The sequence below is a fragment of the Hyla sarda genome, chromosome 12, assembly GCF_029499605.1.
Source record: "Hyla sarda isolate aHylSar1 chromosome 12, aHylSar1.hap1, whole genome shotgun sequence".
NCBI classification, from domain to species: domain Eukaryota; kingdom Metazoa; phylum Chordata; class Amphibia; order Anura; family Hylidae; genus Hyla; species Hyla sarda.
The window spans coordinates 70,101,070-70,126,941 of record NC_079200.1 but is presented as its reverse complement, the minus strand read 5'-3'; the positions used below and the strand labels follow the sequence as shown (position 1 = coordinate 70,126,941).

At 43.3% G+C, this 25,872-nt stretch overlaps 1 protein-coding gene across 4 annotated transcripts; it reads right to left on the bottom strand.

Moving 5' to 3' along the window:
* Positions 1 to 17,659: 17,659 nt before the first annotated feature.
* On the bottom strand, positions 17,660 to 23,761 carry LOC130296718 (cytochrome c oxidase subunit 4 isoform 1, mitochondrial). Of its 4 annotated transcripts, none has more exons than XM_056548571.1 (5): positions 23,605 to 23,761; positions 22,987 to 23,083; positions 19,993 to 20,154; positions 17,995 to 18,126; positions 17,660 to 17,919 (listed from the first exon to the last, which is right to left on the bottom strand). In XM_056548571.1, exons 2-5 carry the CDS (start codon positions 23,081 to 23,083, stop codon positions 17,783 to 17,785), a joined length of 528 nt encoding a protein of 175 aa, XP_056404546.1. In that variant the 5' UTR covers positions 23,605 to 23,761; the 3' UTR covers positions 17,660 to 17,782. The 4 variants fall into 4 exon arrangements, with proteins under 4 accessions (XP_056404546.1, XP_056404548.1, XP_056404545.1 ...); XM_056548573.1 differs by having other exon boundaries at positions 19,993 to 20,151; XM_056548570.1 differs by lacking the exon at positions 23,605 to 23,761 and adding an exon at positions 23,218 to 23,236.
* Between the last annotated feature and the right edge of the window lie 2,111 nt (positions 23,762 to 25,872).

Sequence of the window (25,872 nt, the reverse complement as noted above, 5' to 3'; positions counted from 1 at the left end):
GTTCGCTCATCTCTATTGGTGACCAATGAGATCATAAATCATATAACATTATTATTGTGATATGCATAAAATTCTGTATTGAATAATGTTTTCTGTGTCTTCTATAGCAGTCTGAGCTCCAATTTTCTGACAAACAGCTTAAAATCCCCTAGTTACCGTACATATTTAAATACTATCTGTAGTCACGACTAGAGGAACTTTACTGCATAATGTGTTCTAGCATCCAATGTAAAAGCAGTATACTGTAATCTTCCCCTAGTGGTGGCTGCAGCCATATAATTATGAGATTTGGAGCATTTTGTCCCAACTATTGTAGTCCTGTTCACACAAAACAGTCACCTGTTGGTGATACCAATTCACCGTACACATAATAACCATCCGTCCAACCTTGGAAGATTTTCTATAAGTGATTGATTTCCCCACCAATATTTCTAGGATATTTCTCATTATTCTGCAGTAATAATCAAAGATCTAAACTATGATCCCTTCCAATGTCAACATAATAAACACATTCTCTGTCATAGATTATTCATGCCTGACTGTCTTTATTTCATTTTTACATTTTATTTATTAGGGGTTTTTATATTTTCTATTTAGTTTTTTCTTTGTTGTTAGTGCTGTTGTCAGGGTTTTTACTGTAATATGTCAGATACCCATTTTATTTATTATATTTTTTATTTTATTTTTTAAATCTTCCGTGTTACAAGTTTCAATAAAATGCAGTTTAAAATGTCTTGTCTCCTGGATATTTAACCAGCTCTGTATTTGTGACCATACACTGTAAAAGCAGTATAATTGGTAAATTTAAAGGAGTACTCCGGCGCGCACTTTTTTCCTTTTATCCCATCCGGGCGGCAAAATAAAAGAAAACACACTTTCTCTTACCTGCCGACCAGCCCCTGGAGCTCCGGTACAGGTGTTCGGTCCCCGGGCTGTATTCTTCTTACTTCCTGTTAGCCCGGCACGTCACACGGAGCTTCAGCCTATCACCGGCCGAGGCTGGACATCGCTGCGGCCGGTGATAGCCCAGCACGTCACACGGAGCTTCAGCCTATCACCGGCCGCAGCGATGTCCCGCCTCGGCCGGTGATAGACTGAAGCTCCGTGTGACGTGCCGGGCTAACAGGAAGTAAGAAGAATACAGCCCGGGGACCGAACACCTGTACCGGAGCTCCGGGGGCTCGTTGGCAGGTAAGAGAAAGTGTGTTTTCTTTTATTTTGCAGCCCAGACGGGATAAAAGGAAAAAAGTGCGCGCCGGAGTACTCCTTTAAGGGGTTCTCTAGAATGAGCATAGGGCTTACGGTGGTGATAAAGGGAGTGCCTCAGGTTGGTGGTTTGTTTTAAAGGGAACCTGCCAGCAGTTTTATGCTGCCCAGGCTGGTTTCAGTGGCATTTCTATCCCTTAACACTGCTTGGGCGAGCTGTGCCACTCAAAACGGCCGGGATGGGATCAGCAGGCTGGAGAAATCGGGCACAGATTACACTGATCATTGCTAAGTTAATAAATGTGATTTAATCCCTTCCCTAATAAAAGTTTGAATTCCCCCCCCCCTTTTCCCATTTAAAAAAAATGTAAACAGAAATAAACATATGTGGTATCGCTGCATGCGTAAATGTCCAAGCTATAAAAATATAACGTTAATGGCGTATACGTAAATAATTCTTATTTTTGGTCATTTTGTAAACCCTAAAAAAAATCAAAAAATCTCATCAAAACAAATGGTACCGATAAAAACTATAGACCACGGCACAAAAAAATGAGACCTCATATAGGCCGTATGCGGATAATTAAAAAAGTTATAGGGGTCAGAAGATGACAATTTTAAACATACTAATTTTGGTGCATGTACTTTTTAAAGTAGTATAGTAAAATAAAACCTACATAAATTGGGTATCCTTGTAATCGTATGGACCTACAGAAGAAATATAAAAGGTGTCAATTTTACTGAAAAGTGCACTGCGTAGAAGCGGAAGCCGCTAAAAATTACAAAAGGGCATGTTTTTTTTTTTTTTTTTTCAATTTTGTCCCACAAATAATTTTTTTTTTTGTTTCACATAGAATTTGTGGGGAAATGACTGATGTAATTACAAAGAAAAATTGGTAGTGCATAAAAGAAGCCCTCATATAGGTCTGTAGGTGGAAAACTGAAAGCTTTATGATTTTTAGAAGGTGAGGAGGAAACAACATAAGTGCAAAAACGGAAAAACATTTTGTTCCGAACACTTGGAGCAGGCGGCAGGGCTTGCTACGTCACGGCCACGCCCATTGTGACGTCATGCCAAGCCCCCTCAATGCAAGTCTATGGGAGGGGCCATCACGCCCCCTCCCATAGACTTGCATTGAGGGGGCTTGGCACGATGTCACGATGGGCGTGGCCGTGTTAGAGTTAGAGTTCATGGCAACGCCCATCGTGACATCACGCCACGCCCCCTCAATGCAAGTCTATGGGAGGGGGCGTGAAGGCCATCATACCCCCTCCCATAGACTTGCATTTAGGGGGTGTGGTACGGCATAGCGATGGGCATGGCCGTGACGTCGCAACCCCTACTGCCAGCTCCAAGCGTTTGTAACAAAATGTTCCAAATGCTGGGGAAGCGGAACACCTTTCACTTTAGTTTTTTCCTCCTCACCTTCTAAAAATCATAAGGCTTTCCGTTTCCACCTACAGACCTCTATGAGGGCATGTTTTATGCGCTACCAATTCTACTTTGTAATGACATGAATTATTTCACCACAAAATCTATGGCGAAACCAAAAATATTTGTGGGACAAAATTGAAAAAAAAACCATGCCATTTTAAAATTTTTAGCGGCTTCACGATGGGCGTGGCCGTGACGTCACCACCCCCCTCCGATTGCACCCAGAGTTCTAAATGAACACCGGGTGCTGCACAAAGATCACGGGGATCCCAACAGAAGGACCCCCGCGATCAGACATCTTGACATAAGATGTCTAGGAACGGAGTACCCCTTTAAGGGGTTAAATGTAAAAAAAAAAAAATTATAAAAGTGTTACCAATAAAAGCTACAGATCACAGTGCAAATAATGAGCCCTCATACAGCCCTGTACGGAAATCTGGGAGTTAGAGAGGTCAGAATAGGGCGAATTAAAACAGTAATTTTGTTAAAAAAAAATAAAAAACTTTAAAGTAGAAGAATAATAGAAAAGCATGTAAACATGGGTATCATTTTATTTGTATTGACCCACAGAATAAAACATGTAATTTTTACTGTAAAACATTTTTTATTTTTTTTTATCAACTGGTGCCAGAAAGTTAAACAGATTTGTAAATTACTTCTATTAAAAAAATCTTCATCCTTCCAATGCTTATCAGCTGCTGTATGCTACAGAGGAAGTTCATTTCTTTTTGAATTGCCTTTCTGTCTGACCACAGTGCTCTCTGCTGACACCTCTGTCCATGTTAGGAACTGTCCAGAGTAGGAACAAATCCCCATGGAAAACCTCTCCTATCCTGCTCTAAAATGGACAGAGGTGTCAGCAGAGAGCACTGTGGTCAGACAGAAAGGAAAATTAAAAAGAGTAGAACTTCCTGTGGATCATAACAGCAGCTGATAAGTACTGGAAGGATGAAGATTTTTTTTAATAGAAGTAATTTACAAATCTGTTTAACTTTCTGGCACCACTTGATTTAAAAAAAAAAATGTTTTCCAGCGGAGTACCCCTTTAAGGCCAAAATGGGTTAAAAGGTACATAGGTGGCAATGTTTCCATTAAGTGCATACTGATTTTCCCCAGAAAATAACAGTTGATCAATTCTTTATCAGATGAAGGATGGGATGGCAGGGCCTCTAAGGGGCACCCAGCCCTCATATACTGGGGGAATGTTCAGACACTCGGTCAGTCTCTCAAACTGATGAGATGAGGATGATAAATTATTGTCCCACATAAATACTTCAGTATCCTTGAAAAGGGGTGAAATTCTGAAGTAAAAAGTAAAAGAAAAGGAAGTGGAAAGAAAAATAAAATTGGTTTAACAATCACACAGGATGGCAGTACCCACACAATGTTAGCGTTTATTAACCCCATAAGGACATGTGCCGTAAATGTATGGAGCTTCAGAGAGTAACTTTGCGCACAACATGAAGCAGGAGCAGCAATCAGCATCCTGGAACTCACTGATAATGGCGGACATCAGCGATTCTGCTGATTTCCGCCATTAACCCATCAGATGCCGCGATTAATGCCATTAACACAATCTTAAGTATCTGCGGGGCTCAGGGGTAATTGATTAGACCACCCGTGGTGCAATTGCGGTTATCTGATAAATTAAGATGGCCGCCGGAGCTTATCTTAACTACTTGCCATCTGCGCAAATGCTCTTCTCTGGTTTGCCTTTTAGAAGACCAGGGAAGTAGATAGCCGATTACACTGATCAGTGCTATGCAGTATTCGCAATCTAAAGATTGCAATAAATAGTCTCCTGTGTAAAAAAAAAAAATTATATATATATTCAAAAAACGGATAAACCCCTCCTTTAAATTGCTCATATTTGGTCACATCACATCCCAGAAAAAAAAAAAAAAAAAGAAGAAAAAGTAATCAAAAAGTCACATATAAGCAAAAGTGGTACCGATAAAAACTACAGATCCCGGTGCAAAAAATTACAAAAAAAAAATACAGCCCTGTATAGAGAAAAATAATAAGCAGTCAGAATGGGGTAATTTTAAACATAATAATTTTGTTAAAAGAGTTTAAGCTTTATGAAAGTAGTACAATAATAGAATAACGTGAAATCATGGGTATCATTGTTGTTACTTTAAACAAGCATATTACAAAGAGTAGTAATTGTTAAAAACATAGATAGTGCCCATTTCAAGGGGTTATCCACCATAGGGGATTTTAGTACGTACCTGGCAGACAGTAATGGACATGTTTAGGAAGGATCTGCTCTTGTCTTGGGGCTAAATGGCTTTGTTGTGAGATTACCATAACACTGTGGCTAGCTTTTTGTAAACTGGTATTTCCTGTTGGAGTTTTCTTCTTTTGCCTACAAATCCCATAATTCCATTTTCCTCCCTGCCACACATCAGCCACCCCACCCATTGAAACATAAATGAGCTGCATCCATTCAAAAGACCTGTGGTTTTCAATCAGGGTGCCTACAGCTGTTGCATTAGTTGCAGATTGATCCCTCTCCCACCAAGCGATTGCTCCACCCATTGAAGCAGACAGGCTCCCTGTCATCAGCTGACTAGTGAGTCAGGTCTCGGCCGCATTGCAACCTGGGAAAATTCTGAGACAACAGTCATTTTGTATGCTGATAAAAATAAATATTGGAGTGAAAATCACATAAGAATTGTGAGAAAACTGTCACACACAGGTACAGACACTATATTATGAACTACACTAACTTTACAGCCCCTGTAGAATAGTCAAATAAAAAAAATATATCCTGGAATACCCCTTTAATGTATACAGTCTCAAAGAAATTAGCAGCACCCGCCAGAACTTGGAACATCATTTGCCTTTTATTACATAATGTGCAGATCATATATACACTGCTCAAAAAAATGAAGGGAACACTAAGATAACACATCCTAGATCTGAATGAATGAACTAATCGTATGAAATACTTTCCTCTTTACATAGTTGAATGTTCTGACAACAAAATCACACAAAAATTATCAATGGAATTAAAATTTATTAACCCATGGAGGTCTGGATATGGAGTCACACTGTAGCATTGTCTTGCATTAGGAGGAACCCAGGGCCAATGGCACCAGCATATGGTCTCACAAGGGGTCTGAGGATCTCATCTCGGTACCTAATGGCAGTCAGGCTACCTCTGGCAAGCACATGGAGGGCTGTGTTGCCCCCCAAAGAAAAGGCCACTCCACACCATAACCATTACTTACCCACCGCCAAACCGGTTATGCTGGAGGATGTTGCATGCAGCAGAACGTTCTCCACGGCATCTCCAGACTCTGTCATGTCTGTCACATGTGCTCAGTGTGAACCTGCTTTCATCTGTGAAGAGCACAGGGCACCAGTGGCAAATTTGCCAATCTTGGTGTTCTCAGCAAATGCCAAATGTCCTGCACAGTGTTGGGCTGTAAGCACAACCCCCACCTGTGGATGTCGGGCCCTCATACCACCCTCATGGAGTCTGTTTCTGACCGTTTGAGTAGACACATGCACATTTTTGGCCTGCTGGAGGTCATTTTGCAGAGCTCTGGCATTGCTCCTCCATGCACAAAGGCGGAGGTAGCGGTCCCGCTGCTGGGTTGTTGCCCTCCTACACCCTCCTCCAAGTCTCCTAATATATTGGCCCGTCTCCTGGTAGCACCTCCATGCTCTGGACACTACAGACACAGCAAACCTTCTTGCCACAGCTCGCATTGATGTGCCATCCTGGATGAGCTGCACTACCTGAGCCACTTCTGTGGGTTGTAGACTCCGTCTCATGCTACCACTAGAGTGAAAGCACCTCCAGCTTTCAAAAGTGACCAAAACATCAGCCAGGAAGCATATAAACTGAGAAGTGGTCTGTGGTCACCACCTGCAGAACCACTCCTTTATTGGGGGTGTCTTGCTAATTTCCTATAATTTTCACCTGTTGTCTGTTTCATTTGCAACACAGCATGTGAAATTGATTGTCAATCAGTGTTGCTTCCTGAGTGGACAGTGTGATTTCACAGAAGTGTGATTGACTTGGAGTTACATTGTGTTGTTTAGGTGTTCCCTTTATTTTTTGAGCAGTGTATATTACACACATACAAACACTCTGCAGGTGCCGATACAGGTATGCAGTAAGGTTACAGCGGTTTCACGTGTGAAAACACATCCGCAATCCTGATTCATTACCTGACTTCACCTGGTTAAAACACATTCCTCTAATGATGTGAGCAACACAAAAACATTTAAAACAATAGGCAACACAATTAGAGGAATACAGAAGGGGTAAAAATAATAATAATAATGCAGCAGAAGCATATAGCATTCTTACATGTCTGCTTCAGTTCTGAAACAAGCAAAAGTCCATTTGTTGTGTGTGTGCGGGTTTGTGCGGGTTTCTTCCTATATCAGATAAGAACTATGCTTCCAGGTTAACCAGTTGTTCAGTATCACAATTCTCAGAATGCATAGTTTAGTTTTTCTTCAGCTCTTCATCACAGCCCTCTCATTCTCCCTGTCCATGGCACTACCTCCTGCCAGTACTGCTACTAAACGTTGCATTACACAAGAAGTCTGGAAAAGCTGCTGTATTCATTCTCTGTCTGCTCCTCTGTCTTTGGCATTGCTCAGCACAAGGCAGTATTCGGTAAACACACCACATTCTTCACTTAAAAGGGGTACCCAAAGTCTTGTATTGAGGAGGCGGGGCGTGACATCACGATACTCCGGCCCTGCGGTAGTGAGGCTTCAGACATGGAGCGATCATCACTTTGTGCAGCTGAGACAGGTGGGTGCTGCATGAGAGATATCAGCGGGACCACCGCGATCAGACATCTTATTCCCTATCCTTTGGATAGGGAATAAGATGTCTTAAGGCCGAAGTACCCCTTTAAATGTTCAAATAAAGATATATATATGGGTGTATGGTGCTAGTAAGTAATGTGTTTGTGGCGATATTGAGTAAATTAAAGGAAAAGCATGCTGAAGACAAGAGTGTTTGTAATAACACCATATTAGTAATTTTAAAAACAAATTCTGAACTGCCTATTCAACTCACTTATTCATTCCTAGAAATACATTTCTTAGAGCAGTGATGGCGAACCTGGGGCACGCCAAGCCCCCTCTGTGGGCACACGGCCATAGTTCGCCATCAGCCCATTCGGGACATCCCTGTGTCCCAAAAGATCTTTTCGGGACACAAGGATGTCCCAGTTACCTTTCTGCGGGCCCACGTTAACTTTAAAAATGCAGGGGGTAGCGGGAGGTAGCGCACTGACATCCTGGTGTGCGCCCATAGCAACAGCAGAGCGGAGAAGCGAGGAGAAGCATGCGTGCATGGTAAGTTACCTGTATGTACGTCATCTTCAGTGCTTCGACCACCGCTCCCGGGACCTACTGCTATGGTCTGTAGGCCATAGTAGTAAATTGTGACCCCTGACCAGAGGAGCGGTGGACGGAGCACTGAAGTGGGGCAGTACACAGGCATACAGCCTCCAGCCATACACTGTATAATATGGCTGAAGGCTTTATGTCCGTGGGGGAACTATACTGCCAGCCTAATGTGGGGGAACTATAAACTATGTGTTCTTCTAAAACAAAAGTTATGGCAACTGTATGAGTTTTTTCTAAACTTAAACCTCAGTATTCTGATTTAATTGCTGTGCTGACACTTTGAGGGGAAAAAAAAGTTGGGGTGCATTACGGTTTTGGCACTCAGGCTCAAAAAGATTCACTATCACTGTCCTAGAGCATTATATCTAATGTTATAATTTGGTGTTCTTCTGTTACCATTTAATGACCACCATTATCCTTTTTATGGCACTTAGCAGTCATTGAATATAGAGCAATCTTACAGCCAAAACCTGCGGGATCAGACTTTGATCTGATGCTGGCAGTTTAACCCTCTATGCCATGATCAATAGCGATTGTGGCATGTAGAAAGTGATCTGACAGGTCTTGATCGGCACCCCACTACACAATTGTGGGGTGTTTATAAGTTACTATGGCAGTGTTGATCATTGCAGTGAAGGGTGACGGGGGGGAGGTTTTTTTCATTTCTTGAACGAGACATTACACATGTCTGTAGATGAAAGATAAAATGTTATATGGGTTAGAATATAGTGATCAGAAGGATTTTTTTTTTTTTTCCATTTTAATAAAAAAAAATTGTAACATTTAAATATAAGAAAAGGGTATTGTAAATCAAACTGACATCCAGAATAAAGACAACATTGTTTACCGGAAAGTGAACAATGCAAAACAAAATTACTTAAAATATGGAATCTGCCAATTTTAATGGTAAAATCAATGGTGGATCTATACTCGAGCTGATTGATCTAATGTATTCTCTAAACCTTCTGTAAAAGGCATCTAAACTCTACCTCTATAAAACCCTTTGTAAGGGTAAAATATTATAGACTATGGGGGAGATTTATTAAAGGAGTACTCTGGCGCCAAGACATCTTATCCCCTATTCAAAAAGGATAGGGGATAAGATGCCTGATCGCGGGGGTCCCATCGCTGGGGACCCCCGTGATGTTTCACGAAGCACCCCGTTACCATCAGCCTCCGGAGCATGCTTGCTCTGGATCTGATGATGGCTGTCACGCCCCCTCCCATAGGCTTGCATTGAGGGGGCGGAGCGTGACGTCACAATACTCCGGCCCCGTAATCGGCAGTCATCAGATCCGGAGCGAACATACTCCGGGGACTGATGTAACGGGGTGCTGCGTGAAAGATCACGAGGGGTCCCCAGTGGCGGGACACCTGCGATCAGGCATCTTATCCCCTATCCTTTGGATAGGGAATAAGATGTCTTAGCGCCGGAGTACCCCTTTAAAACCTGTTCAATGGAAAAGTTGCCCAGTTGCCAATAGCAACCAATCAGATCGCTTCTTTCATTTTGCAGAGGCCTTGTTAAAAATTAAAGAAGCGATCTGATTGGTTGTTATGGGCAACTGGGAAACTTTTCCTCTGGACGGGTTTTGATAAATCTCCCCCTATGAAATCAGATTCACAAGAGATGAACTGCTATTTTACATGTTATTGTGGCCAAAGTAGGCCTTTTACAACGGAAATTACCGATTAGTGATGCTTTGTTTAGCCAGTTCTTACTTGGTGTCTTGGGGAACTACCGACCAGAATATTGTTCAAATGATGGTTGTGTCTAAATGCAATGACGTATTTACACATAAATTCCTATGCCTCAGTCAGTCATTAAGCGTCGTGCTATATGTTTATGGACACCATAATGCAACACTGTAATTCTATGGAGAGACCCCAAATCAGATTATGGTATATACCAAAAAAAAAAATCTCTTCATTAACTCAAATAAAACCTAATCATATATCTAGTACAGAATATGTGATTAATATCTTCACATGACCATAGGCACTGTAGTTACTGAAAGTACCATTAGGTCAGAGAAGTGCATCTACCATTGCATACACTCCCTCATGTGATAGAGGAAAGTACTGAACTAGTCACTCCCACTGGGAGATAGCAACCATGGTACCTCAGGCCATTGTAACTGGATTGCATACGTACTAGAGTAAACAATTCCATGGATCCATCACTTTACTTATGCCAGAGACTGGTGACATGCTGAGACCCCAAACACATGTTTGCGTGTCTTTCTCATGGTGTAAACCCCCTGAGCATGGCCCGGGATGCTATGGTTGTTAATTTGCAGTGAAGAGGAACAGTCTGGCACTACCTACGGCTAGGGTTCTGTACACACTAAGAACGCACTCGTCACCTCACAATTAGGAATGCTCTATTTCTAAATGAATGCCCATAATACATGTAGATAAGAACAAATGAAAATCGGCACTCACCCCGTGTGGCAATCTTCATACGGCTTTATCATAATAAACATGCAGCAGTGAGCTCAGCACAGACAGATGGGCACGCACTCAAGCTGACAGCATCAAGCGATCGAAAGAAGATTGAAGATTGCCAAATTAGCCGAGTGCCATTTTTCATTTGTTCTTATCTACAAATATTATGTTTACTATCTCTCAGTAGGAGTAACTGATTTGTTGATGATGTTTTTTTTTTTTTTTAGTTATAAGTTAAGATACACTTTAAATGAGTAGTGCGGTGAAAATGTACTTACTTATCCCCTCTCCAAAAGGATAGGGGATAAGTTATAGATCGCTGGTCTGCAGGAAGCAGCCGTTCTGATCCCACAGCCAACACACCCCCTCCATGTATCTCTACGGGATACATGAAAGGGGGCATGTCGGCTGCCACTCCTTGTAGGGGGTCGGCACACCCCCTTCCAGCAGACTGCCAGGGTCCCATTCAGGAGATCGGAGGGTCCCAGCGGTCAGACCCCCACGATCTATAACTTATTCCCTATCCAAAAGGACTTTTAAATTACTTCTGTTTAAAAAGTACTTAACTGCTGTATGCTCCACACAAAGATAGTTTTTTTTTTTTTTTTTTTTTTTTTGTCTGACCACAGTGCTCTCTACTGACACCTCTCCCCATGTCAGTAACTGTCCAGAGCAGTATAGGTTTGCTGTGGGGGAATTGCTCCTGTTTAGGACAGGTCCCGACATGGACCGAGGTGTCAGCAGAGAGCACTGTGGTCAGACAGAAAAGGAAATTTGAAAGAACTTCCTCTGGAGAATACAGCAGCTGATAAGTACTGGAAGGATTAGGATTGTTAAATCGAAGTCATTTACAAATCTGTTTAACCTGTTAAGGACATAGGACGTTCTCTAACGTCCTCACTACCTGGGCTTTAATGCCCAAGGACGTTAGAGAACGTCCTGTTGTATTTCCGGTCTCTGCCGCGCGCCGGGCAGAGATCGGAACTGGATGCCTGCTGAAATCCTTCAGCAGGCATCCAGGGCAAACGCCGAGGGGGGCCATGTAGGCCCCCCATGTCGGCGATCGCCGCAAATCGCAAGGGAAATCGCCCTTGCGATCTGCGGCGATACCGGGCTGATCGGGTCTCTGGGACCCGACCGCCCGGTAATTTCGCATGATCCCGGCTGTCACAGACAGCCAGGACCATGCTGAAGTATCGGAGCGAGGTGGCAAGCCTGCCACCTCCTCCGATCCCCTGCGATCTGTCGGTTAGTGAACCGACCAATCGCAGGAGGGGGGGCGGTTACTTCCTCCCGTCCTGCCCGGCCCCTGAAAGTCTGGAGAGGACGGGAGGAAGACCGGAGGACGAGGCGGGGGACGGGGGAGTGCAGGGGACCGGCCCCGGTACTTACCTCGTCCCTGAAGACCCGGATCCCGGCGAGGAAGATGGCGGCGGCGGCGACAGGTGAGTAGATCTTCAGCCGCGGTCGGGCCCTTTACAGCAATGCACGTCGCCGTAAAGCGACATGCATTGCTGTAATGGGACCGTGTATACTACAACTCCCAGCATGCCCAGACAGCCCTTGGCGTCTGGGCATGCTGGGAGTTGCAGTTTTGCAACATCTGGAGGTCCACAGTTTGGAGACCACTGTGCCCTTCCAGATGTTGCAAAACTACACATCCTCAGCATGCCCTTACTGTCCAGGCATGCTGGGAGTTGTAGTTCTGTAACATCTGACCCTTCAGATGTTGCAGAACTACAACTCCCAGCATGCCTGGACAGTTTTGGCATACTGGGAGTTCTAGTTTTGCAACATCTGGAAGGGCACAGATTGGGAACCACTGTATTAGTGGTCTGCAAACTGTAGTCCTCCAGATGTTGCAAAACTACAACTCCCAGCATGCTGGGAGTTGTAGTTCGGCAACATCTGGCTCTAAAGATGTTGCCGAACTACTACTCCCAGCATTCCTGAGAATGTTTGGGAGTTGTGGTTTTGCAACAACTGGAGGCACACTGGTTGGGAAACATTGTCTGTTTCCTAACTCAGTGTTTCCCAACCGTGTGCCTCCAGCTGTTGCAAAACTATAACTACCAGCATGCACTGATAAACTGTGCATGCTGGGAGTTGTAGTTTTGTAACAGCTGGAGGTCCCCCCCTTGTGAATGTACAGGGTACATTCACATGGGCAGGGGGCTTACAGTGAGTATCAGGCTGCAAGTTTGCGATGCAGCTAATTTTGCGCGGCAGCTCAAACTCGCAGCGGGAACTCGCTGTAATCCCCCGCCCATGTGACTGTACCCTAAAAACACTACACTACACTAACACAAAATAAAATAAAAAGTAAAAAACACTACGTATACACATACCCCTACACAGCCCCCCCCCCTCCCAATAAAAATGAAAAACGTCCGGTACGCCACTGTTTCCAAAATGGAGCCTCCAGCTGTTGCAAAACAACAACTCCCAGTATTGCTGGACAGCCGTTGACTGTCCAGGCATGCTGGGAGTTTTGCAACAGCTGGAGGCACCCTGTTTGGGAATCACTGGCGTAGAATACCCCTATGTCCACCCCTATGCAATCCCTAATTCAGGCCTCAAATGCGCATGGCGCTCTCACTTTGGAGACCTGTCGTATTTCAAGGCAACAGTTTAGGGTCACAAATGGGGTATCGCCGTACTCGGGAGAAATTGCCTAACAAATTTTGGGGGGATTTTTCTCCTTTAACCCCTTATGAAAAGGTGAAGTTGGGGTCTACAACAGCGTGTTATTGTAAAAAAATAAATTTTTTACACTAACACGCTGGTGTTGCCCTTTACTTTTCATTTTGACAAGAGGTAAAAGGGAAAAACGCCCCCCAAAATTTGTAATGCAATTTCTCCCGACTACGGAGATACCCCATATGTGGGCGCAAACTTCTCTGGGGGCGCACAACAAGGCCCAGAAGGGAGAGTGCACCATGTACATTTGAGGTGATTTGCACAGGGGTGGCTGATTGTTACAGCGGTTTTGACAAACGCAAAAAAAAAAAAAACCCACATGTGACCCCATTTCGGAAACTACACCCCTCACGGAATATAATGAGGGGTGCAGTGAGAATTTACCCCCCACTGGTGTCTGACAGATCTTTGGAAGAGTGGGCTGTGCAAATTAAAAATTTTGTACAGCCCACTGTTCCAAAGTTCTGACAGACACCAGTGGGGGGGTAAATGCTCACTGTACACCTTGTTACGTTCCTCAAGGGGTCTAGTTTCCAAAATGGTATGCCATGTGGGGGTTATTTTGCTGTCCTGGCACCATAGGGGCTTCCTAAATGCGACATGCCCCCCGAGCAAAATTTGCTCTCCAAAAGCCAAATATGACTCCTTCTCTTCTGAGCATTGTAGTTCGCCCGTAGTGCACTTCAGGTCCACTTATGGGGTACCTTCATACTCAGAAGAGATAGGGTTACAAATTTTGGGGGGTATTTTCTGCTATTAACCCTTGCAAAAATGTGACATTTGGGGGGAAACACACATTTTAGTGAAAAAAAAAATATATTTTTTTACATATGCAAAAGTCGTGAAACCCCTGTGGGGTATTAAGGCTCACTTTATTCCTTGTTACGTTCCTCAAGGGGTCTAGTTTCCAAAATGGTATGCCACGTGAGGGTTTTTTGCTGTTGTGGCACCATAGGGGCTTCCTAAATGCGACATGCCCCCCGACCAAAATTTGCTCTCCAAAAGCCAAATATGACTCCTTCTCTTGTGAGCATTGTAGTTTGCCCGTAATGCACTTCAGGTCCACGTATGGGGTACCTCCATACTCAGAAGAGATGGGGTTACAAATTTTGGGGGGTATTTTCTGCTTTTAACCCTTGCAAAAATGTGAAATTTGGGGGGAAACACACATATTAGTGAAAAATTTTTTTTTTTTTTTTTTTTACATATGCAAAAGTCGTGAAACACCTGTGCGGTATTAAGGTTCACTTTACCCCTTGTTACGTTTCCCAAGGGGTCTAGTTTCCAAAATGGTATGCCATGTGGGGATTTTTTGCTGTTCTGGTACCATAGGGGCTTCCTAAATGCAACATGCCCCCCAAAAACCATTTCAGAAAAACGTACTCTCCAAAATTCCCTTGTCGCTCCTTCGCTTCTGAGCCCTCTACTGCGCCCGCCGAACACTTTACATAGACATATGAGGTATGTGCTTACTCGAGAGAAATTGGGCTACAAATATAAGTATAAATTTTCTCTTTTTACCCCTTGTAAAAATTCAAAAATTGGGTCTACAAGAACATGCGAGTGTAAAAAATGAAGATTGTGAATTTTCTCCTTCACTTTGCTGCTATTCCTGTGAAACACCTAAAGGGTTAAAATGCTGTCTGAATGTCATTTTGAATACTTTGGGGGGTGCAGTTTTTATAATGGGGTCATTTGTGGGGTATTTCTAATATGAAGACCCTTCAAATCCACTTCAAACCTGAACTGGTCCCTGAAAAATAGTGAGTTTGAAAATTTTGTGAAACATTGGAAAATTGCTGCTGAACTTTGAAGCCCTCTGGTGTCTTCCAAAAGTAAAAACTCATTAATTTTATGATGCAAACATAAAGTAGACATATTGTATTTGTGAATAAAAAATTTTTTTATTTGGAATATCCATTTTCCTTACAAGCAGAGAGCTTCAAAGTTCGAAAAATGCGAAATTTTCAATTTTTTCAGCAAATTTTGAAATTTTTCACTATGAAACGATGCAAGTATCGACAAAATTTTACCAATAACATAAAGTAGAATATGTCACGAAAAAACAATCTCGGAATCAGAATGATAGGTAAAAGCATTCCAGAGTTATTAATGTTTAAAGTGACAGTGGTCAGATGTTCAAAAAACGCTCCGGTCCTAAGGTGTAAAATGGCCTGGTCCTTAAGGGGTTAAACTTTCTGGCACCATTGGAGGTAGTAGGCTGTGTCCGCACATTGAATTTCTATAACCACTCATTTTGGCTGTGCCTGGTGGAATTTTCCAAAATAATTGCAATCGTGCATAGTGCGGTAAAGACATGCTTACAGTGATTTGCACAATTGCAGTAAAATAGCGGTTTGCCACGATTTAGCGAGAAAAATAAAATAGTCAGAGAGAAAAAAAACGCAACAAGAAATGCAATGTGTGAACACAACCTCAGGAGATTTATCATTCAAGATGTATATATATTCTCCTGGAATTAGCTGCGGTATACAATTGTGGGTGGGAAGGGAAGGGGAGGGGGTCTGTGAGCTAGCCGGAGCAATTTTATAAGTGAGGTTATTCTTTAGTTCACAGAAAGTCAGCTGACCCAGAACCTGACTTCCTTTTGACATACTTTATTAAGCCACAAAAAAAAAATAAAAATAAAATAAACACTTTGTTGGTCATGTGATTGCTAGTTATAGTAATCAAATGGATAGATGCAGCTGTGCTAGAATGAAACAAATTGTGCTTTATGACAAGTGATTAGGAAATAAACCTGGAGTGCACATTTACATACAGTGGGGGAGATTTATCAAAACCTGTGCAGAGGAAGAGTGGTGCAGTTGCCCATAGCAACCAATCAGATTGCTTCTTTCATTTTCCACAGGCCTCTTAGAGGCCTGTGGAAAATGAAAGAAGCAATCTGATTGGTTGCTATGGGCAACTGCACCACTCTTCCTCTGCACAGGTTTTGATAAATCTCCCCCAGTATCACTAATCCTACAGCAGCAGTTTTATATGAGCACAGCTGCACTCGTGCGTTTTATTACTCTAATTTTGTCATGTGATCAGTCTGACTCTGCATAACCTAGTACCCAATGGTTACATCAGGATGTCAGACTAACTACAGTACGGACAAAACCTGGCTGGAGCTTCAGAGTGTGGCCAGCGCCGACTGAATCAGTTGGTGCTAGGACAGCTGACATTGCTGTCCCCATAGATGAAAATGTCTGCGGAGTGGATTTTGCCTAAAAAATGGACAAGGAGTGTCCACCGTTAAAATTCTGTAGTGTGCACTGTAGAGCGGAATCCTGTTGTCAGAAATGCTGAGTGGAATTTCAAAACAAAATACCGTTTGGAAATTCCGTAGTGTGAACCCAGCCTAAGGGTACGTTCACACGCGCGGGTTTTCCGCTGCGTATTTGAAAGTGGGAGGGCTCTTCTCGGCTGTCCGCTGAAGATTTTCCGCCGCGGAACGTACACTGCGGAAAATCTGCCACAAGCCCCATTGAAGTCAGTAGGGACTTTCGTCTACTTAGCTTTATTAATAGCCAGATCGAAATCTATTAATCATATCATTGTTTTTAGAGTTATAAATAAAAATATACCAGATGCAACTCAGGATCAGTACAGGATAAATAATGTGAAATACGTACTCAGTGGGGAGATCAAAACTTGTCCAGAGGAAAAGTTACCTATAGCACCCAATCAGATTGCTTCTTTGATTTTTAAAGGGGTACTCCGGTGAAAACCTTTTTTCTTTTAAGTCAACTGGTGGCAGAAAGTTAAACATATTTGTAAAGTACTTCTATTAAAAAATCTTAATCCTTTGTGTACTTATTAGCTGCTGAATGCTTCAGAGGAAATTCCTTTCTTTTTGGAACACTGATGACATCACAAGCACAGTGCTCTCTGCTGACATCTCTGTCCATTTTAGCAACCATGCATAGCAGATGTATGCTAAGGGCAGAATGGGGGCTCAGTGGTTAGCACTGCTGCCTTGCAGTGCTGGGACTTGGGTTCAAATCCCACTAAGCACAACAATAAATAAAGTATTATTATTATAATAACGTCAGCAGAGAGCACTGTGCTCGTGAGGTCATCAGAGAGCATTCCAAAAAGAAAATAATTTCCTCTGTAGTATTCAGCAGCTAATAAGTACAGGAAGGATTAAGATTTTTTAATATAAGTCATTTACAAATATGTTTAACTTTCTGCCACCAGTTGATTTAAAAGAAAAAAAGGTTTTCACTGGAATACCCCTTTAACAAGGCCTCTGAAAAATGAAAGAAGCGATCTGATTGGTTGCTATGGGCAACTCTGGAATATTATACAGGATGTAACTCAGGATCAAGGCAAGCAACCATAGGCTGCTAATGCATGCTGGGAATGACTACACTATGCGGACCTCTGGGTTAGAAAGGTCAAATTCTGATCCATATATGTATTATACATAAGTAGGTTTATGAGTAACAGAATGCCAATTCACATCTGTCATGAGAATTAATTTCCAGAGTTTATTTCCAGACTGCTGCTGAATAAGTACATGGACACACACTGTGGTTAGGTTGTATACAGAGTTTGTGGTGGATCTGATCGGGTTTCTTCCTTGCCCTTTGTTTATTTCTTCCATTCATTCTTTTCATAGTCCCACTTTGAGGAGAATCCCTCAATGGGCCCTACGCGCATATCCAACATTCTGCGGACCTGCCTCTCTTTCCAGTCTTCCTCCAGGGTGTGCGGAAGTTGAGGGAACACTACATGGACAGAAAAGATGGTGTCATTTCTAGTCTATGGTCCTACAAAAGAATTCCAGTTTCAGATATCCTTACCATGTACTCTTTGCCACCACACTATGAGTCCTGTTATTCCAAAGAAGAAGAAGATGGCACCAAACACTGATTTCCACTCGTTGGTCGGCTTGTTCATCTCTGCATAGGTCTGGTTAAATTTGATGCGGTAAACTGTGGAAGGCAGTGAGAAGAGGAGGGGGAATCGCAGCATCAAAGTAAGCTTGACACCCCCCCCCCCCCCCACACACAAAGCCACCATGTAATCATGAGAGAGCCTGGCTATCTTAGGTGCAGCATAGGTTGAACATAAGGAGTTACCGTTAATGGTGTATGGCTAGAACACTTCTTGTTGACAGTGTTTGGTTAACAGAATTCAGGAAAATCTTCTACCCCCCCTTCATTAAATCACCAGGACATAAGCATAGTAGGAACAGAGAACATGTAAATAGGTAATATTGGTGGCAAACACTAGCAAGGAGGTGGGAGATAAGTCCATCCACTTCCTAGCGACATCAAAGATCTGTCTAACAATCACATATACTAATATAGATCTTTATACCGATTCTCAACATGGAAATTGCAACACTAAGAAGAAGAACGACAAGTAATACGGTTATACAAATCAAGGAGGTTGCAGGTGTCGCCAGGGCCATATTAACAGAACACTGCCCTAGGCACTCTAAATGAATACACCCCATTAGGGCGATTTCATGAGGCTAGGTGCGCACATCAGAGTTTCTGAACGGAATTCCGATTGGAATGTCTGCATGGAAATTCCACTGTAGCAGAGTCAGGTTGAGATTACCAGGATTCAGCTGCACTGTGCACATGGCAGGATTTCTGTGCCAGATGTTTCCAGCACGGAAATTCCGATTTCCGTGTCCACAGATAAAAAAATAAAAAAAAAAAGCCCGAACAAACATTCTCTCTTTGGACTCTGCATGAAATGCATAGCCATCTATGAGACTGCGCATTCCTCGCTCCGGTATGTTTATGCCAGCACCCGCAGTTTGCCGAATGTCCACGGTGATTCTCCAGACATTCTGATGTGTGAACATGGCCTAAGAGTTGGAATGTTCTCATGCAGATACATTGCAGATTGACAGTGGATCTCACCCCTATACACAAAGTGGTAAAATCTACCACATCTAAAAACCTAGTAAATGGCAGACTACAAATCTGCAGGAAAAATTTACAACTATTCTGACCCATGTGAATTTATCCGAAAGAAGGGAAGCTATGCTTTCTCCTCCAGGTGTATGGCGGCAGCCACATCAGCCATGCTGCCCTAGGCACAGGGCTATAGGTGCCCAATAGCAGATACATATGTCATACCTTCAGAGACTGTTGTTGACTGGATAATGCCCATCTCCCCCGACCTCCTACAGCTGCTGAGCCAAAGCTCAGTTTCTAGTCCTTTCTGTAATTTCCTGGTTCAGATATGACATCCCTGAAATAACTGTCCCATATGGCATAGCTGTGGCTAGTGATTGGCAGGAGAAGAGCAGTCCTTGCAGGAAAGACATGACCCAGAAAGTAGTCAAGATGATATGGGACCAGGAGTATCAACGCAGCTGTGTAGAATCTGGGTAGGCAAGTATACACTCCTTTTTATTTTTATTCCACCCTCAGTATTCTTAGCCCCCTGACAACTACTTTAAATGTTCTCTGTTCCTTCTATGCTTAAGTCATGATGATAGGATAAAGGGACTTTTCTTCCAGAAAGCATCTATGGCACTTATTCGGCCCCCTGTACTTTCTGGATTCTACACATTCTCCTCACCTACTCCAGGCCCTCTACAGTTCCTGAATTATACAGATGCACAATTCTAGACCCTCCTTACTTTCTGGATATTACAGATGCCTCGTTCCCATCTGCGAGGTTGGATCTGTACTGATTTCCAAGCCACATATTAACCATTGTCATGACTGTAAATTCCAATAAAACATTCTGAACACATGGCCATACCAGTGTAACCATAATACTCCAGTAATGGATACCAGTAGATGACTGGTCTATATCACACTGTACATTACGTGATATCTTGTCTTCTAAACTCAGCTGCTTCCAAGGTCCTTTTTCTTTTTCTTTAAGGGCATTCTCCTGGGAGGTAAGACCATCATGGAAGGGGATATCGGGCAGTGGTAAAGTTCGGTGGTCGAAATATGCTGGCTTTGTGTAAGATGGTACTGCATCTACTGATGGAAGACATTACTACATTAAAGCCAGGTCACATCACAGTTGCATATTTTTGTACATAGGAGGTTCATTCTTGTATATGAGCAGTATTAGATAAAAAAAGCAATATTATAGGAAGCAATATTTTATAGGAGTCACCATTAAAGTTCAAAGCTGCTCTCCCGATAGGACTACACATCAGTGCAGATAAACTACACAGTACAATACAGTTTCCCAGACAATCATATATGACTCCCAGCGAGTTCTGTGCACAGGACTCTTGCTGGAAGTCATTAGGTTGCCTCAGCAACTGTACCACCCAGCATTAGCAGGAAAGTCCAATAGCTCAGCTCACCACACCCGCAATTTGCAGAGCCCCTCCTCGGGGCATGGACAGCCTGAGCACAGCAACAGAATCCAAAAGCACAGAAGATCCGGCTCACGAGGTGGTGATCCAATATTACTTTATTAATATTCCAGCATACAAAGTCATATAAAATCTTTTTGGACGCCATGTCCTTAGTCAATCACTAGCTGCGTCTCTTTGCAGGGATATGTGCAGAATGGGTGAAAAAGCAGCTTTGGACATATTTTAAAAAGTAATTATATTCTTGTACAAGGGGCAGTATTAAAAGTGGGGTACTTTATTTTTATATATTTTTTTTTACATATGGGCAGCATTAAAGTAGGTATATTCTTGTACATAGGGACAATGTTAGTAGTAATATTTATGTAAATAGGGAGAAATTTTATGTATTAGTTCTATTCTTGTACATAGGGGAACGTTTTATAGTAGTTATATTTATGTACATTGGAGCAGTATAACAGTAATTTTATTACTTTACAGCTCGGCCCAGTCTTATTTGGCAGCAATGTGATGTCCCAGTACGGGTTATATTCCCGTACAGTACCTAGGACACAGAGGAACTCAACCTGATAGGGCCCAAGGGCTCTCCCCCATAGTAATATATATTAAGTATGGTGTTATGTGTGATGTATAAGAGGACCTTTGAGTTAGTCACATGATAATGTGTTCACATGATGTTACCCAGAGAGCACCAGCTAACCAGGTGAACTGCAGCTTGACCTATGGGCTTCTGGCTCAGCCCCCCTTTATAAGAGGGGGAGCCATTACAATCGCTCTTAGATCCTGAGGCACAGTAAAGACCAGATGTCTCGGAGCTAGTGTCCAGCACATCTGGAGGCCTCAAGCCTACCTATAGCCACAAGCTGTAGTCATCCATGTCTGCTGTCACTACAGTCAAGTCTATTATAGTCAGCGTGGCTGTCCTGAAGTCTGTCAAAGTCACTACAAGTTCCAGAAAGCTGCGGGGTCCTTCTGTGTTACTGGCCACCTCTCTGGGATCCTGGCCTAGCTGTAAAGGCTAGTGCCATCTGTCTACCTCAGTAAAGCTACCATTAACCCTAACCTGGTCTTGGACTATTATAGCCCTGGCATCACGTACATTTAGGGGTTAATAACACCTTACTTTCCCCTATGTACAACATCTGCCCCATACACCTCATCTTTACACCCGAGACACCACAGTAAGGTACCCAGTGGAGTAGCCCCCCCCCCCCCCCCCCCTCCATCCCATTTAGTCCTTCCACCCATAATCTTCAGCTTCCAGTGCTTTTGTGGGGTTTTGGTGAAGGAAATGTTGACATTGGCAATTGCTTTATTATAGAACTTCTGAAGGTTTAGGGTAGGGTCACACATGCAGCATTTTGCTGCATTTTTCCTGCAGTTGATTTTGCTACCTATTGACTTCAATGAGTAGGGAAATACAGCACATGTGACCCTACCCTTAAAATGTAAAAGCTGTGGTTCACAACCTTGTTCCTCACCTTGTCTTTTGGAAACTGTCAGCAGTCACTTGTAGTACATGTCATTCACTTGTGACTCCTCTTCCATATGCAATCCTTTGGCTCATTGTGCTCATCTTTTTCTTGCTACTAACACCTCACACCTTATCCTGTGCCACTCACACTTCACTGACTTATTACAGGCACTCATTATAACCACCTTTGTCTTAAGCCATGTATCAAGAACCTGACACTATTTTTGTCATTTACAGGTGCCTCACACCTCATTCTGTTCACTTCTTATTACAGCTCCTCAGTCTTCTGTACCCCTAGATCATCCTGTGTCCCATTCCTGGCGCCTCATACCTCCGTGTCCTATTCCTGGCGCCTCATACCTCTGTGTCCTATTCCTGGCGCCTCATACCTCTGTGTCCCATTCCTGGCGCCTCATACCTCTGTGTCCCATTCCTGGCGCCTCATACCTCTGTGTCCCATTCCTGGCGCCTCATACCTCTGTGTCCCATTCCTGGCGCCTCATACCTCTGTGTCCCATTCCTGGCGCCTCATACCTCTGTGTCCCATTACCTCTGTGTCCTTGTCTTTTACAGCTGTCTCAGGTCTCACTCTCAGACTTGCTCAATTCACAGATTTTAAAGGACCTCTCACCTTATCCTGTACACAAACAGTTTGCTGCCTTATCACAGGTTCCCCCCAACTCATGTACCTCATGAGGCTTCCTTACTTCTAAGGGTCCCTTACACCGAGTGCTAATACAGGCCTAACTGCTCAATTTGGACTCTCCTGAATATTACATACTGTAACTCACCTTATTCCAGGCCCTCCTTACCACCTAAATCTTACAGGTGCCTCATGCCTCCAGGTCGGTCATAATGCCCAAAGCTTGTCTCTGGACAGTCTTCCCTTTTCTGATAACGGGATTCTCCCTGCTGGTGCCCTGCACCTCACTTTATAACTTCCCATTGTTTGTGCCCCACATCTCCCCTTGTTCCCACCTCCTGTTGTACAATCTTATTCCCAGCACTTACCATGGTCCCCGTGGCTGTGGGCCGCTCTCACGCCGATGGCTCCCAGAACCCTCATTTTAGCCAAAAGTGGCGACCTCTGTGCCAGAACCGACAACATCTGTAATGGAAAAGACTGTCAGATTGTGCTGCCCCCATACGCCACCTGTCAGTGCTGTCCCCTCCACTACCCCCCTGTATCAAGTAATTAGGGTCATGTCCTCTTAGGACCAAGTAGCAGTTCCACCCTCCTACCATAGTGTGACGCTGTGCAGAAAGTCCTGGCACTGCCACTTGGCACCCGAGTTGTGCGTTCCTCTGACCTCTGGGAACAGGGAAAGGTCAAAACGTCCCTTAATTTATCCTGTGTCCATCTACGTAGCTATAGTTAGATTGTCAGCTCTTTGGTACAGCAGCTATAAAGCTAGGAGTATGGAGCTCTGGGGTCCATGTGAGAAGCTTTTGCATGTAAAGCAGGTAAACTGGTAAGGCCTGCACATTCTCACTGCCCTGGCAGATGAAGATCTTACATCTACGCCACAGTTCTATTTCACCACCCTCTCAACCTCAGCAGCCCCACATGTACCAAGCAGCACCCACATTAAGGGGATTCGTAGTGCAGACCCCCTATGCAGTACTCACAGTGACGGGGAGGGAGCTGAGCTGCAGACTCTAAAATGGAGAGCGAGTCAGGGACAAGATCTGGGATCACAGCCAGATGCAGATTTGGAGAAAAAGCCAGCAGCAGGGAATTCTGGGACAGAGAGCAAGGGACGCCTTAATCCACCCCCCAAACAGATCATAGCCGGAAATCAGAAGGAGGGGGTGCCCCTAATATCACCACCTTCTCTTCCTGTCCCCAGCCATGACAGTCTATAGTGTGTTCTCTCATCCGAACACCTCAGAAGTGATCTTATAGTGGCTCCGGCACTAAATTCTTTTTTATTATTATTCTTTTAACTCATGTAGCTACATATCCTCCTTTATACACTTATTTTTAACAGCGTTTCTCAACGTGTTACTACAATTCCCAGCATGCATGTGGCTGGAGAACCACAGATGTAGGTCATATTAAAGGATATTGCACAGATACAATGTTGCAGAACATTTACATCTTTTTCAAATTTATCTGAGATCTTGAACATCTATAGCTGCCCTGAGACTGATATTGATATAGACCAGTGTAACTCTTCAGCTTTTGGGGAAAAATAGACTTCTCATCATGTCCTGTCAGGACATAACAGGGGTTGTAGTCTGGCAGCATTTGTAGAAAGGTTTGGAACTTTGTAAACCTTTGAAGTGACTGTAGCTGTGGCTCTCCAACCACAGGCATGCTGGGAGTTGTAGTGTTTGCAGCAGTTAGAGAGCTACACGTTGTTACAGAACAGTGCTCCCCCAGAGTCTTAGTGGCAACACGCTGTCATTGCTTTCTCTTTGTGAACCTTTAGACAGTTTCCCCAACAAGTGCGCCTCCAGCTGTTGCAAAGCTTCAACTTCCAGTATGCCTGGACAGCCAAAGGCTGTCCAGGCATGCTGGGAGTTGTAGTTTTGCAACATTACACCAGACCTAGTCATAATCTAAACCAGTGTGCCTCCAGCTGTTTCAAAACTACAACTCCCATCATGCCCTGGCAGCCAAAGCATGCTGGGAGTTGTGGTTTTGCAACAGCTGGAGGCACCCTGGTTGGGAAACACTGGTTTAGATTATGACCAGGTCAGATGTAATGTAGTAAAATCCTTCCAAATTGCCAGTCTAAAAAAAAAACAAAATCTCAGACATATGATTTCCTATGACCGCAGAATTACATATCATGTGACCACTTTGTTATGCTCAGTGGTTCAGGTTTATTAGATTTATATGTGTTGAAGCAGGGGTTACTATGCAGATCACAAGGACTATGGATGATTGGGGAAGGTTGCCCCTTATTGATAGTTCTACCCTGTTACATTGTAACATGATTATGGTTTGTCAACATGACTTCAAAGAGAACAATTATATCCGGTATTTTCCAGACGGTTTTATTACACCGAGTGGTTTATCAGTCAGGGTTGTCCCTGGCTTTCTGCCTCTCTTTGTTCCATTACATTATGGTATCCTGTAATTCCATAACATTTACAGAGGGTGGGGGACCTTATATTGTGAGTTTTGCTAAAATAGCTGTTTGGCTAGAACTCAAACTTCAGGCAATTCGGTTTAGCAGACCTTTTAAAATAAAATCAGGCACCTGACCCCAGGGAATCCCATACAGAAAGTGTGGTGCAGTTGTCCATAACAACCAGATTGCCATGGGCAAAAGCACCACTTCCTTTACACAGGTTTAGACAAGTCTCCCCCATGCTGCCTTTCAAACAGCTCTCAGAAGGAAGTATAGGAGTAATGTCAAAGCCACTATCAAAGCCAGAGCTTCAGCCATTTTAGAGATAGCAGGTGCTAGATGAAGATCTCTGTGAGGGACAGTGATCAGTGAACAACATAGATCGTAGGATCCCACATACATAATTATGGTAAAGCATCACTGCAGGTAATTTTACATTTTTTAAATTTATTTATTTTTAAACACGAATTGTGAAAAAGCAGCATAGAGGGAAAAGCCATTGCATTTTTTTTTTTTTGTACATAAACACTAGCCAGGATCTGCATCCAAAAGGGATCATTTTCGGGCATTAATAGAAAAAAATTAAAAAATATACGCTAGTGAACTGTGTTTTTTTTTCACTTAACCTGTTAGTTCCCACTGGGTACCATCCATTGACCCATAGCCATATTTGTTGCCAGAACTTTGAAATAACCTTTGCCTTATAAACATCTCAGAAGTTCATAAATATGCTCCAAGGTGACCACACCTGTTGACAGGGCTTTTAGACAGTGTTAGGGTTCATTCACACGGACAGATCCACAGCATATTTTAC